Source organism: Gorilla gorilla, chromosome 5, assembly GCF_029281585.2.
Source record: "Gorilla gorilla gorilla isolate KB3781 chromosome 5, NHGRI_mGorGor1-v2.1_pri, whole genome shotgun sequence".
Taxonomy (NCBI): Eukaryota; Metazoa; Chordata; class Mammalia; order Primates; family Hominidae; genus Gorilla; species Gorilla gorilla.
In genome coordinates this window covers 182,791,505-182,806,523 of record NC_073229.2, presented here as the reverse complement: position 1 = coordinate 182,806,523, position 15,019 = coordinate 182,791,505, and the positions used below count along the sequence as shown (strand labels likewise).

The 15,019-nt window shown below is 52.2% G+C and overlaps 1 protein-coding gene across 6 annotated transcripts in view; it reads right to left on the bottom strand.

Moving 5' to 3' along the window:
- The window catches only part of TMEM181 (transmembrane protein 181), a 100,587-nt gene that overhangs the window by 60,373 nt on the left and 25,195 nt on the right, over nucleotides 1-15,019 (bottom strand). For 5 of the 6 annotated variants that reach the window (XR_010134085.1, XM_004044884.5, XM_055391003.2 and 2 more), the window contains exon 2: nucleotides 3,475-3,578. Coding sequence is in view for 5 of the 6 variants with exons in the window: in XM_004044884.5 (XP_004044932.4) it covers nucleotides 3,475-3,578 (104 nt within the window). In the remaining variant the exon portion in view is untranslated. Of the gene's footprint in view, nucleotides 1-3,474; nucleotides 3,579-11,700; nucleotide 15,019 lie in introns of those variants that run through there. The other variant, XM_055391005.2, reaches the window with a different exon arrangement.

The following is a 15,019-nucleotide window of genomic DNA, read 5'->3' as shown; positions in this document are numbered from 1 at the left end:
TCGGCTCACTGCAAGCTCTGCCTCCCAGGTTCACACCATTCTCCTGCCTCAGCCTCCCAAGTAGCTGGGGCTACAGGTGCCCACCACCATGCCTGGCTAATTTTTTGTATTTTTAGCAGAGATGGGGTTTCACCATGTTAGCCAGGATGGTCTCCATCTCCTGACGTTGTGATCCACCCACCTCAGCCTCCCAAAGTGCTGGGATTACAGGCATGAGGCCACCGCGCCCAGCCGCCTTGTGACCTTTTGTTTAAAAGTGGACACTTAAATCTAATAATGTACCTCTGGAAACCAGACTCTCCCCTTCCTCAGAGTTTGCTGTTATTCATTTTTGAATTTTTGTTTTTGTCGTTGTTATAGAGTGTCTCTGTGCAAAGGATCGGCCTGAGGTTTAAACTTAAGGTTTTCTCTGAGCCTGTGCCTTCCTCTGGGCATGTGTGGTGACTTTCTAAATTTCCCTGTATTAGCAGTTTTGAATGTCCTGGTCTTCTATGTCTGACTCCCGAGAAAGGAAAAAGGCAAAAATGAAGGGGTAAAAAAGTGCCAGCCCTTTAAATCCCCTGGAAGTAACGTTAGCCAGCGGGGGAGGGGCTTGCAACAATTGAGGGAGGTACAACAGCAGCAGCCACTCTTACTTCGTCAAACTTCTGCAATCAGAAGCAGCATCAGCAATCAGAGCACAGATGCCTGCTATCTGGAGGACAGGGTCCTTTTTGCCCACCTTGGTTTCTGTAAGCTCTAGGAACACACATTTAGCTGCCTGCTATAGGCCTGCAGTGGAAGATGGGTACCTGCTACTGTGCTAAGAGCTGCGCTGACCAAAGTTAGCCACCATCTAATGTACAAGTGTTCCCTTCCAAGTGGCAAGCCTTCAACAGACTCTGGAGTTCCAGAACAGTTACACCATACAGATTCTGCCACTGCAGCTGTTGGCTAAGTAGAAGACATCGATTCCTACTCCACCATCTTCCCAGAATCCTCTCCAAGCTTCACAGATTCTTACAATGCATTTCTTTAGAGTTTTGGCCTTAAAAGAAGTAGTCAAAGGAAACACTGTGAATCTGATTTTAATTTAATTTAGAACTAGATTTGTTCCAAAACGTATCACTATCAACTGGTGATGTCAGTTTTTCTGGGCTGCCTCAGTGACCATGCCCAGAAGGATTGTCTGCCAACAATCCTCCACTCAAAAGGAGGAAATACAAGGCAGTAACATTTCTCTGGAATGCATTTAGGAATGCTGGGAAGGATATATCAAATGTAGGAAAGAGGCTTGTGTCTGCAATGAGGCCCCTTTTAAACAGATTCACAATCTGAGTGAACTCCTAACCCAGGAAGTAAGGCAGTCTGGTTTCCTGTAAAGAATTAAGAACTGGGAATCAGAAAAATCTAGACTTGGCTGGCTGCGGTGACTCACACCTGTAATCCCAGCACTTTGGGAGGTCGAGGCAGGCGGATCATCTGAGGTCAGGAGTTCGAGACCAGCCTGGCCAACATGGTGAAACCCTGTCTCTACTAAAAATACCAACAAAAATTAGCCAGGCATGGAGGCAGCTGCCTCTAATCCAAGCTACTGGAGAATCGTTTGAACTGGGGAGGAAGAGGTTGCAGTGAGCCAAGATCGCACCACTGCACTCTAGCCTGGGCAAAAAAAAAGAAGAATCTGGACTCCAGTCTTCACTAACAAGGCTTTCTGGGTCTTGATTTCCTCATTTGCAAAATGAGAGTTACTAAGCCAATAGTCCCTAAGGTACTCCTAACTCTAAAATAATAATAACCTTATCACATAAAATAATCAGGAGCAGAGTACTTGTGATAATTTTATGTGTCAACATGACTGGGCCACAGGGTGCTGAGACATTTGGTTAAACATTATTCTAGTGTGTCTGTGGGTCGTTTCTGGATGAGATTAACATGTGAATCGGTAGACTGAGTCAAGCGGATTGCTCTCTCCAATGTGGGTGGACCTCATCCAATCCATTGAATAAAACAAATTGGCTGAGTAAGGGGGAATTTGCTCTATGTCCAGCTGGGACACTGGTCTCCTGCTTTCAGACTCGGACCTGGACTCAGCTGGAAATTTACTCCATCAGCTCTCCTAGTTCTCATGCCTTTGGGCTTGGACTGGAACTACACCATGGGCTCTCCCGGCCTCTTACTTGCTGACTGCAGACCTTTGGACTTCCCAGCTTCCATAATCATGTACCAATTCCTTATAATAGACAGACAGGCAGGATAGACAGACAGGATAGGCAGGCAGGCAGGCAGATAGATATTTCGTATTGATTCTGTTTCTCCGGAGAACTCTGACTAATAGAGTACTGTATGGAAAGAAAGAAGGGGATGTAGAAATCCTGACATCACTTGTATCTCAGCCTTGGCGCACACTTTACATTTCTCATTTCTGCAAGAGTGGAGAGGGTTTGATATAATCATGGACGTTTGAGATCGAAGAGTGGCTTAAAAGAACAGAAGGTGGCTGAGGTCCCACTGAGACTGGAAACCATGAGAATATTAATGCCTCCCCTACCAATCTTAAAGGATAGCAGTGAAAATCAAATAAGATCATGGATATATCTTGTGCTGTAATTAATGTAATTTTTATTTCTTGATGACTTAACGGGAAAGAAAAGAAGTTGGCTACAGCTGCTATTATCACCATCACCATCAGATAAACAGCACTCTCCCCCAGCTTCCTCATCCATTTACCAACCCAGTTTTGGGTAAGAAACTAACCTTTTGAGGCACAAATTGCCTCTGGGACAGGTTAAGCCTAATTGCCATTCACACTTTAGTATTAAGTCAATCAATTAAATAACATCTACCAGAAATCACCCTTATGGAAAAAGATATTTTATTTAAGAGGGAAACAAAGCAATGGAGGAACAGATTCTCTCCAAACAAGTCAGGCTCCTGGTTGCCTGCCCTGTGCACGGGGCTGAAGATACCTGGGTCTCTGGGAACCTTGTGAAAACCACTTGGCTTCTCAGGTTCTCCATCCATGAGAAAGGGGATTGGCCTAGATGATCTCACTGCTCCTACAGCCACCCCGTCCCATGCTCACAGCCATCAGCCCCCCACTCTCCTCCCCACCCCATGAGCTGCATCGGAGCTCTTCCGTGGCCTGTCTCCCCAACCAGGCAGCACGTTCTGGACGCACCAGCGCCCAGCTGGGTCTAGTGCACAGATTAGAAACGTTTGCTTGGCCAATGAAGGTATGTGGTCAAGGCTGCCCCTGGCTGCTGCACAGGGCATGGCCAGGGTCACTTGGGGCTACTTACTGCACACCTCCCCCACAAGAGACAGAGCAGCTAGAAGCACAGGGCTGGGACCCCATCCACCCTGTGGACACTTCTCCCTCCACGCTGGGGCCCTTAGCAGTGGGAGATAGGGGCACAGCTGGGCTGACCCAAAGCAACACGCCAGGGCCACCGCGCATGGCAAAAGATTCACTGAGTAAAAACCGAACCTTACCTCTGATCCCAACGAAGATGGTCAGGCCAAAGCAGATGAAGAAGACGACAAACACGAGGACAAAGTGGCGCTTGGAGAGTGTGTAGAGCCGCATGGGCGCCAGCCTGGGGGCAGAAGCCAGCAGTGAGGGACGGTCAGGGGAAGGCCCGGAGGTCACAGGAAAGCGGCCCTGCAGCAACACCCCTCCCCACACGACACTGCCCACCTCCCCTCCCAGACCCTCACTTCTGAAGTGGGCCTGCACTGCCACCAGGTAACCTCCTGACAAAACAGCCTCGGCGGCCAATTCAGGAGCTGTGCGTTCCTGCACATTCCGGGTTAGAGGGTCCGTGGACACACCGGCCACCACGGTCTGCACGCGGCACACCAACCCCACACTCGAGGAGAACGCACTGGGGGGGCCTCCTAGGCCCCCCAGGGGTCACTGCCACAGAGGCAGTGTCCAGATCCCACTACTCACCTCATGCACACACATACATACACACACGCACACACACTGGCACACCCACAAGCACATGGCCTATGGGGGTGACACTGCCAGGCCCCACTCGAAGCTCCAGGTACTGCCAGCACCACACTCCTCCCTCTGCCATTCCCACAAGCCCACAACCTCACCTCACAACCCACAAGCCCACAAACCCACTCCTCCCTCTGCCATTCCCACAAGCCCACACATCCCAAGTCCTCCACAACTTCAGGTTCCCCTTGTGCCACCCAACACGGACGCTGCCTTGCCGTGCAGGTTTCTGTGATTTACACAGACAGGGAAACTCACTCGCCCTCCCAGGTGTCCGCCCGGTCACAGGAAAACTCTAGGAGGCAGGGATCATTTCTTTTAGAACACTCTCTATCAAGGGCCAGCAAACAAAAGAAAACTCTGTAAAGGCCCAGGTAGTATATATGAGGCTTTGGGAACACTCAGTCTCTGTCGCAAGGCACAGCTCTGCTTCTCTGAGCAGCACGGGACACACGAGCATGGCTGTGTCCCAGTCAAACCATCGACAAAAGGGGTGTGGCCGGCCCCCGCCCTGTGCCCTGAGGAGGAGACCCACAGACCAGAGGGACGTGCGGCGCTGTCTGTTTTGCTCTGTCTTCTGTGTTCTCTGTTGTCCTCGCATGTTCTGGTCTTGGGAGCCAGACCAGTGGGAAGGAGACCGAGCACCTCACCTCAGGGACAAGCAGCTGCACGCCCACCCGGGGAGATGGACACAGGCTCAGCCTGGCCCTGCAGGAAGGTTACTGGCTTCACGGTCCAAAGCTCACACGGGCCTGCGTGCCCACATCCCCGCAGCACACGCCTGAGAGACTGCAGTTGCAGAGCAGGAAGTCACTGCCAGGCCCGTCCCAGGGCCAGGGTGAGGCCGTGAGTCAACACCTCTGCAACGTGGCTCTGATAAGGCCGGGCCCGCTGCCCCCAGCAGGGCCTGCGTGGCCACCCGGGCAGTGAGCACACAGACCAGGGTCGCTGGGTGAAGAAATAAAGAATAGGTGGCTCCACAGCTGCCCCGGGACTCGGTGCAAACACTCACCCACAAACATGAGACGAGAGAGCTGGGGAAGGAGGTGGCCCGGCCCCAACTCAGCTCTGGGGCCTGACAGATCCTCAGAGACCCAGGAGCCATAGGAATGACCTCAGGGAGCAAACTCAACACCTTCAATTCACAAGTGGGGAAAATGAGGTCTGGAGAGAGTGCATGTGCCCAAGATGCTGCAGCCCTGCCCTCTGCACCTGCACTGCACAGAGGTGGCTCTGGGACGGCGCTGCAGGCTCCAACCTACACCAACTCCTCTGGGCAAGCCCTGCAAAGTGTGAAGGCTGGCCCGGGAAGAAGTGTCTCCTCTGACCTTCCGCAGTTAACCCAGGTGTCAAGTCTATTCCTTAGTTTAAGCATGGTGTGTTTAATACGTTATTAACACTGCAGATGGCCAGGCGCGGTGGCTCATGCCTATAATCCCAGCACTTTGGGAGGCCAAGGTGGGCAGATCACGAGGTCAGGAGATCGAGACCATCCTGATGAAACCCCGTCTCTACTAAAAATACAAAAATTAGCAGCCAGGCGCGGTGGCTCAGGCCTGTAATCTCAGCACTTTGGGAGGCCAAGGCAGGCAGATCACAAGGCCAAGGCGGGCAGATCATGCCTATAATCCCAGCACTTTGGGAGGCCAAGGCGGGCGGATCACGAGGTCAGGAGATCGAGACCATCCTGGCTGACACGGTGAAACTCTGTCTCTACTGAGAATACAAAAAAAAAAAAATTAGCCGGGCTTTGTGGCGGGCACCTGTAGTCCCAGCTACTCGGGAGGCTGAGGCAGGAGAATGGTGTGAACCCGGGACGCAGAGCTTGCAGTGAGCTGAGATTGCACCACTGCACTCCAGCCTGGACGACAGAGCAAGACTCCATCTCAAAAAAAAAAAAAAAAGAGTGTACGGAAACACTCTGCTATCTCTGGCCCTCTGCTGTAAAGCTCAAGTAGCTTTTAAACAATGACACTGCTATTTCTGAGTTCCTCCACTACAACGTTCTCGGGGGTCCCATCCCCCAGGGGCAGCCACAGTCCCAAGACTATGGAGCTCCGAGAACTCCCCAAGCAGAGGCTGAAAGCACAAGAGAAATTACTTGGAAGCAGAGAAAACCAGAATAACTATATTTTAAATCTTGATTTCAAAAACACATTATTGACCCCCTACTAGCAATTTGCTAGTTATTTAGCAAATGAGAAGGAACGTTGCAAAAAGAGGCCTTAAGAAAGGGCATGAGAGGCTGGGTGCGGTGGCTCATGCCTGCAATCCCATAAAGGGCATGGGAGGCCGAGGCGGGCAGATCACCTGAGGTCAGGAGTTCGGGACCAGCCTTGGCCAACATGGTGAAACCCCATCTCTACAAAAATACAAAACTTAGCCAGGTGTGATGGCACATGCCTATAATCCCAGCTACTTGGGAGGCTGAAGCAGGAGAATCACTTGAACCCGGGAGGTGGAGGTTGCAGTGAGCCTAGACCATGCCACTGGACTCCAGCCTGGGCGACAGAGCAAGACCCTGTCTCAATTTAAAAAAAAAAAAAAAAAAAGAGAAAGGGCATGAGGGCACAACCCGCCCCAGGCACCTGCCAGTCTCTCTCAGAAGGCTCAATAAAATCTATTGTCTCCCCTTCCTGAAAACTTCTACTTAAGTCCAACTTATTAGAAATTTTCCTGGTTTAACAATCAAGTCATCCAACTCAAAGGAAAAAAGACACAGAGAAAACAACATAATCTGTCTTCTTAAGCAAGTGTAAGCTGGGTATAACCGCCTGTGCTGCACCAGGCTCGTGGGTGAGAGGGTGGGCGCCAGGCCCTGGCTTCCGCCGTCTTCATTTTCCTGACAAGCAGGCATCCTCACTGGAGGGCCTAGGGTCCTGGGACCCTCTGCAGTCTGCAGGGCTATCATGGGCCAAGGCAGCACCCAGGACAGGATAATTCTGCGTGATGATCAATGCCTTCCCCTCTGCGACTCTTTCCGCTCTCGACTTCCAATCTAAAAGTTCTGAAACAGCCCAGCATGGCTCATGCCTGTAGTCCCAGCAGCTCTGGAGGCTGAGGGGGGAGGATCGTTTGAGCTCAGAAATTTGAAGCTACAGTGAGCTAAGACTGCACCACTGCACTCAGCCTGGGTAACAGGGCGAGACCCTGTCACTAAAAAATTAAAAAAGATTTGAGCCAAAAAAAACCAGAGACTTCAGAAACCTCAGAAACAAGACCCCGTTTCAGATCAATCATAGCTCTAAAACTGTTGCTCATGGGCAAAACAACAAAACATTGAGAAGCCAAGGTAAAGATGGGAGAGGGGAGGTGTCTTTGCCAGAACTAACCTAGCCCCCTGCTGTGAGACCAGCTCAGTGCCCACAACGGGTAGAGTCCCCAGTCGCTTCAGAACACGGCTCCTGTTCTGCACCAGAAACCCACTGGCAGCTCTGCCTCCTGCTGAAATGCTCACAGGTCTCTAACATCAAGCCAACCTAGACCAGTGACCGAGTAAGTCTCAGCGACCAAGAGAGCCCATGGCCCTCTCTGATCAGTCCCCCAAGGGAGGATATTTCTAAACACATAGAGGCAAGTCTGTGATGCAGAAAATACGCACAGCCTATGAACAGGGGAGGGTCCCTGGGGTCCCCTGACCCCAGGCCTTCCCTCTCCTCATCTCTGTCGTCCCCGTGTGCTTCCTGAAACCTCGAGTCCTAGACTCCTGCCACCCCTCGCACCAGTCCTCCAGCACCAGCTCATCTCCTGCTGCTTCTCTCTCCGTCCTTCCTGCCTTCGGGAGCCAACCTCCCTGCCCACCCTACCCCACTCTGAAGCAGCGTTGCCCAACACATTTTCACCTAGAAGCCCTACAGTACTTCAAGGTCGAAAGGTTTCAAACTGAGCTAAAAAACAAAATAGCATTACTGAAAAGCCCGCTTCCACTGCCCACTTCCTGCCTCCACCCTTTCTCCATTCTCGTACCCTGAAACCTGGCACCATCTCAGATGCCCTTCTCTCGCTCCTCCCACACTTTCAGCCAGCCAGGAAGAGCTGAGTCCTTGCTCCCCAGTTCCTCTTCATCCCCAGCACGCCAGTGCCACCGTTCAGGCCCCAAAAACTCCTGCCAGCTGCTGCCATCACCTCCAAACGCACCTTCCTTTGTGCCATTACAGCACTTTAACAGCCTCGCCCTGCTCAGGAAGCGTACAGTGCCCCGCAGCCAACTCCATCGAGTTTACACAGGCCTTTCAAAGTCCCCGAGATCCTTCCCCACAACCCCTCTCCAGCCTTCCTGCCACCCTGCACATATCCTATGTGAATTATACGCGCTCCCTCCGTCATCACAGCCCTGAGATAGGTGCTATCGCAACCCCTTTCAGATGAGAAAGCTCAGACTCAGGAAGGTTCCATCACTTGCCCGAGATCACAAGGCTGCTAAGTGCAACACTGAAACCCGCGCATCCGACTCCAGAGCTTCAATTCTATGATGCTGCCCAACAGGGTCAAGCCAGACTCCAGGCTGGCCCACTCACACAGCGCTCTGCTGATCTAAGATGCTCTCTCTTCTCCCAGCAAAGCTACCTCAATCCCACCCAGCATCCAGGGTTCAGCTGTGTCCCACCTTCTCCCTGAAGTGTTCCCTCACCCTCCATCTCTCACGGCTGCCCACAGTTGAAACCATTACAACAGATGCGGTCTGCACTACACAGCAGAGTGCCTGACGGCGAAAGGCTTGGCACATGGGAGGCATACAAAATCATCTACCAAACTCAACTTCCATTCGTTATTCCAAAAGCGTTTGTGTTGTTCCCTCAAGCTGGTGGAGAGATGCTAGGCAAGGGGCTCCATGCTTCCCCACGTGCCCAGCCGGGTCGGCATGCCAGCTGAGGAAGTCCTCGGCCCAGCTACCCAGGCCAGCAAGACTTCCTAGAAAACCCCTGCCGGCTCTCAACACTGTCTCTTCTTCTTGCTGGGGCCACATGTCAGTTTCCCCTCCTGGCCCATGCAGCTTTTCACAAGAGGCATCTAATACACTCACAAATTCTGGCCTGCCCAGAGCCGCGGGGCCCTTGGAAGATCTGTCAAAGGCAAGGAAATAAACTGTCCCCTGAAGGTCCCCTTGACTCTTTGGGCCCTTTCTAAATTAATCTCACTTTCACAGGTGCTTTAAAATATCACAGATGTGTTTCCTAGAAAAACTAAACACACTTTTACTGGAATGCCTATCCCCAAAATTGCATCCATAATGCAAATCACCGTGAGCCAGGTCTCCCCTCATTATGCATCTTCTTTCCCAAAAGACTGCTTCCAAGCAAGGTGAGGTTTGTGGAGTGTCTAATCCAAATGAGACAGGAGCTGGAAAACTTTCGTCGGTCTCTCCACAGCCTCACCATCACCTCCCTCAACTCCTCACCATCACCTCCCTCACCGTATCACCTCCCTCACCCCATCACCTCCCTCACCCCATCACCTCCCTCACCCCATCACCTCCCTCACCCCATCACCTCCCTCACCCCATCACCTCCCTCACCCCATCACCTCCCTCACCCCATCACCTCCCTCACCCCATCACCTCCCTCACCCCATCACCTCCCTCACCCCATCACCTCCCTCACCCCATCACCTCCCTCACCCCATCACCTCCCTCACCCCATCACCTCCCTCACCCCATCACCTCCCTCACCATCACCTCCCTCATGAGCTCACCATCACCTCCCTCACCCCATCACCTCCCTCACCCCATCACCTCCCTCACCCCATCACCTCCCTCACCCCATCACCTCCCTCACCCCATCACCTCCCTCACCCCATCACCTCCCTCACCCCATCACCTCCCTCACCCCATCACCTCCCTCACCCCATCACCTCCCTCAACTCTTCACCATCATCTCCTTCACCCCATCACCTCCCTCACCCCATCACCTCCCTCACCCCATCACCTCCCTCACCCCATCACCTCCCTCACCCCATCACCTCCCTCATCAACTCCTCGCCATCATCTTCCTCACCCCATCACCTCCCTCACCATCATCATCCTGGGACACACTGCTCTCTGTCCCCTCCCCTTCTCTACTCTCACTCCCTTGGTAATCTCATCCTGTCTCAGGCTTCTGAGAGGATGCAGGTATGAACAATGGCCTGCTCTAGACCTCAGCCCAGTCCTCTCCCCTCAACTCCAGACCCCTACTCAACCACTTGGCATGCCCGTTTGGCTATCAAGCAGGTACCTCACACGTGACCTGCCTCACACCAAACCCCTGGTCCTGTGCCTGTGGCCTGGCCCATCTCAGGACACAACAACTCCAACCGTCCAGGTACACAAGCCAGGAGATTGGGAAGAATCTATTTAGATTCACCTCAGATATTCTACTAAATCCAAAGTTTTCCACCAGTACACACACCCCAGAAATAAAACAAAATTTAGAAGGAAACTCAACATACAAAGTCACATAGGCATAGAAAACCTCCTGTCTAGAGGTGCCGGGAACTGTCCTTTCAGAACGCAAGACAGCAGCCATCCCTGCTGTGGAGCACTGCCCATCCTGCTGCCACTGACAGGTCACTCCACCCCCGCCCCCACCGGGAGGCTCTGTGGGGGAAAGCAACTGTCCACTCGCCCGCAGGACACGCTGCACCAGTTTTCAGGATTTCATTGCAGGGGCTCCACTGTGGATCCACCCCACACCCTCCCCACACCTGCAGCTCCCCTCCCACCCCCAGAGGCCAGCACTGAGCCTCAGGAATGGTGCAGGTCCAGTAACTTTCGATGCCTCTCATTTTTACTAACTCACTCTTCCCTGTTTTTTTCTATTTTCCTCCATGTTCTCCTATCTTCCCTGCAATGGTAAATGGTAAGCGAACCACTGAATTGCAACACTGAACTTCCTCCCCCCAGCGTTGTCTCTTCCTGCTGTCTGTGGCTCTGGCTTTGGCCCTCTGCTTCTGTAGCTGGGGCACAGCAGTTCCTGGCAGCCCCATCCAGAAAGCCTTCTCCCTGGGACCTGGTCCTTGAGGCCACAATGCTTGCTCAGGCCTGGCCAGCTGTAAAGCCATGTCCCCACTAGATGCACTGAGCACCTCAGGACCACGGCACCAACACAACTTTGCCCACTAAGTGCCTACCCCTCCCACATAGGGCTCATGAGGGGTTCAGAAAGCAGGGCCAGGAGGGCACAGCAGGTGAGGCGAGCAGTCCGCAAGCACTCAGCTGCCCTAGGACTGCTGCACAGAACCACAAAACAGATACAATCCGGGTAAGCAGAGGTCGTGAGAACACCTCAAATTGCTGTCCTGCAGCGAGAGGGACAGAGATGTGAGGGAAGCCAGCACCAGCATTCCCACTTCTACAGAACCCAGCAACACCAGCATCCGCAGCAGGGGCCCAAGGGGAGTGAGAGACGCCTTCATCTCGGTCTCCACAAACCACCACGACGGTAGGCGGGTAAGACTGAGAACGTCTGGTACTACACATCCTGCTGCTTGTTCAACTCATGCCGGGATCTCCCACATGAGAATTGACAAATTAGGATCTGAGCAGTAGTCGGGGACTTTAAATCTCCCAGCCCATTCTCACGCTGTTGTTTTTATTTTTCCAATCTGTATAAAAATAATCTCTTCTCCTTTGGCCCAAAATGCCAGCCTGTTGCCTGACAGCCTGGCTCCCCACTTCCTGACCACATGACAGCAGGCAAGTAATCAGATCTCCAGACCCTCAGTTTCCTCACCTGCAAAATGGAGAGGGGCAGAAGATTCATCTCACAGAGTTGCTGGCAGGTGCGAGTGGAATCATAAACACAGTGGTCAGAACAGCGTGGCAAGAACTCAGCCAGGCTAGCTATTAGAAACGATGGCTGTGATTTTTCTCCTCTACTTTTTCTGTTTGAAAGCATTTTGGATTTCATTCTAACAACATCTTCAAAGACCCCACTGTATGAAGTCTCCCCTCCAGCTGGCTGCTGCAGAGGTGGGAGCTGGCATTTCCTGAGCACCTATTTGGTACCAGGCTGGGAGCTTCCCTGTAGGACGGGCACATCGGCCCATTTCACAAGTGGGAAAACACAGGCTGGGGTGAGAGGATGCAGGCCCACTGAGGCCCCAGGCAGCAGGGTGTGGAGGTGGGACTGGAACCCACAAATGCACACCCAGCATGTGGAGGTCGGGGCAGAAAGAAGGCCCACCACTCCCTCACATTCACTCTTTGGCCCCTCACTAAAATCTTTCCTTTTCAAGTAACCTACCAGCTAATGGGTTTTGAAAAGAAACTTCTCAAAGGGAGCAGGATAGGAACTCTAAAATTTCAATCAGCCAACTTGGGTATCTTATAAGTCATTTCTCTAGCTATTCAAGAGTTAAGTACAAGCCAGGCACGGTGGCTCATGCCTGTAATCCCAGCACTTTGGGAAGCCGAGGTAGGTGCATCACCTGAGGTCAGGAGTTCAAGACCAGCCTGGCCAACATGGCGAAACCGTGTCCCTACTAAAAATACAAAAATTAGCTAGGTGTGGTGGCGTGCACCTGTAGTTCCAGCTTCTTGGGAGGCTGAGGCAGGAGAATTGCTTGAACCTGGGAGGCAAAGGTTGCAGTGAGCTGAGATCGCACCATTGCACTCCAGCCTGAGCAACAGAGTTCGCAGAGCTATTATGTGAACATTCAAGGCCTAACCACCTCAAAACACAATTTAATAAACAATGTTCTAAGCTACCCAAGGACCGGTGAGTTCACGTGTATCCTTTCCAGACTGCAAGCCCAGTGACTCACACGCAGGAGCATGTTGGTCAGTTCAGCAAATACCCTGCCCAGGCCACAGGGAACAAGGAAGTAGGTCAAACGCTGGCCAGTGAGCCCCATTTCAGCACAAGCAGTGCTGGCCCTAGCAGGAGGCTCCAGGCAGTGCGGCCTGGTGGTTACGAACCTGGGCTGGGGGCCAGCTGCCTGGACCTATCCACTGCAGGGTAACCTGGGGCAGTTACTCTATCTCTCAAGAACCCCAGTTCCTGGCCAAGCGTGGTGGCTCACACCTATAATCCCAGCACTTTGGGAGGCTGAGGCAGGTAGATCACCTGAGGTCAGGAGTTCGAAACCAGCCTGGCCAACATGGTGAAACCCTGTCTCTACTAAAAATACAAAAATTAGCCGGGCATGGTGGCACTTGCCTGGAAGCCCAGCTACTCAGGAGGCTGAGGCAGGAGAATCACTTGAACCCGGGAGGCAGAGGTTGCAGTGAGCCGAGATCGCACCACTGCTCTCCAGCCTGGGTGACAGAGCGAGACTCTGTCTCAAAATACAAACAAACAAAACATCCCGTTTCTGAAAATTCAGGAAACTAGGGAACCCACCGCCTAGCAATGCTGTGGCAATTAAATCCGTTGTGACGTGAAAACCCTTGCCAAGTAACCATGAACTGTCAGCTGTTATTGAGAGGAGCAGAGTACAGCAGTCAGGAGTGTGGGCTCTAGAGCCAGGCGGCCCAGGGTTTGGGCTCAGCTCTAAAGCCTTGAAAAACTCACTTGTCTTCTTCATACCTCAGTTTCCTCATCTGCAAAATGGGGCAAAGAGAAACTTCCTCACGAAAGGTGATAGTGAGGATTCCATGAAACAATGGATGTAATGTGCTTACAACGGCACCTGCTACATGGTGAACACTCACAGTTATCTTTTACTATTTCTAGAGATCATTTTGGTCAGAACAAAAAACCATTCCACGAGACAAAGTCCTAAATAATTAAATGGTTGTAGGAATAGGATACTGACCCAAGCCTAGTGTGCCCTCAAAAGTACTGGGAGACTCAGGAGGCCCAGGACCCTGAAACCACAGCAGGGCTCCAGGGTACTTAATCTGTCTGTGCCACGCTTTGCTGCTAGCCGAAGGTGGCTCTAATTAATATACTTCTACACTGAAATGCCCCCAGGATGAAAAAGACACATAAAATACACACTAAAAAATGGCTTCACGTGCCAAGCAAGACACACACACACACAAAAACAGCCTTATTTAAATTTGCAGAGAAATGCTAAAGTAAGACCAAAGCAACATGTGAGCATGAGAGTCTCAACTCCGTGCAGCCCTGTAGCTGAAACAAGTCAGGTTAGCAAATGAGACGCCCCACACCGTCCTCAGACTCCTAGCACCTCTCCCGTCCCTAGCATCATCAGAGAAGGAATGGAGACTGCAGGAGAGTTCAAGGTAAAACTGTAAGAACTGCTAACCTTTTTTGCTGATGAGTTTTGATGGCAACCTCTCCTACATTTTTAAAGAGGAGGCTAGGCCGAATGAGAGTCAGAGGTCATAGGGCCAGGGTCTGCAGGGGGACGGTCCCCTACACACCGTAAGCAGAGTGGTGGAGCTGCCCCTGCTCCTCCAAGCGGCTCTGTTCTCTCCCATTCTTTCCCTGGACTTCTCTTCTTTCTCACCTTTCTCACCTCTGGGCTCTCAGGCACACCAGACAAGGACAGAGAGCACTCAGTCACCTAAGTCCAGGACGCACTTCGGATTTTCAGGCTTGTTTTTTAGGAGGGTTTTATCTGCTACCAAACTTTTCTCAGTTTCCAGGTAGGTGCCTGGAATGCTGGCCGATGGCGGTGGGCTGATTTCCAGATACCCTCATCCCCCTCCCTCTTCCCTAACCCTCTCAGTGCTCCACAGAGCCTGAGGCACAAAGCGCTTACTGCTGCAGGGGGAGGCCTCCAACTCGCACAAAATTCAAGCTGTGTTTTGCTTGTCCTCCTCGGGACCTTTCCTTAGTCAACTGCTTTCTTTGGTCTAGTTCCCTGTCCTGTAACAGCCCAGGACCCTGGCAGAAGGCCCAGATCCCTGTTCTGGCCAAGGCCCTCACCACCTCACGCCCCCGGCCTCTCTCCTACTGAAAAAGCACACCCAGCCCACCTATGCAGCTCCAAGGGGCAGCGCGTGAGAGAACTCCTATAACACGCAGCTGTCACTCTGCTACAAGGCCACAGTTCCACAAGACACCGTTCCAAGCAGTATTATTTACATAGGCCGCACAAGAATCCTGCCCTCTGGAGTTGTGCAGAGGCAATACTGCT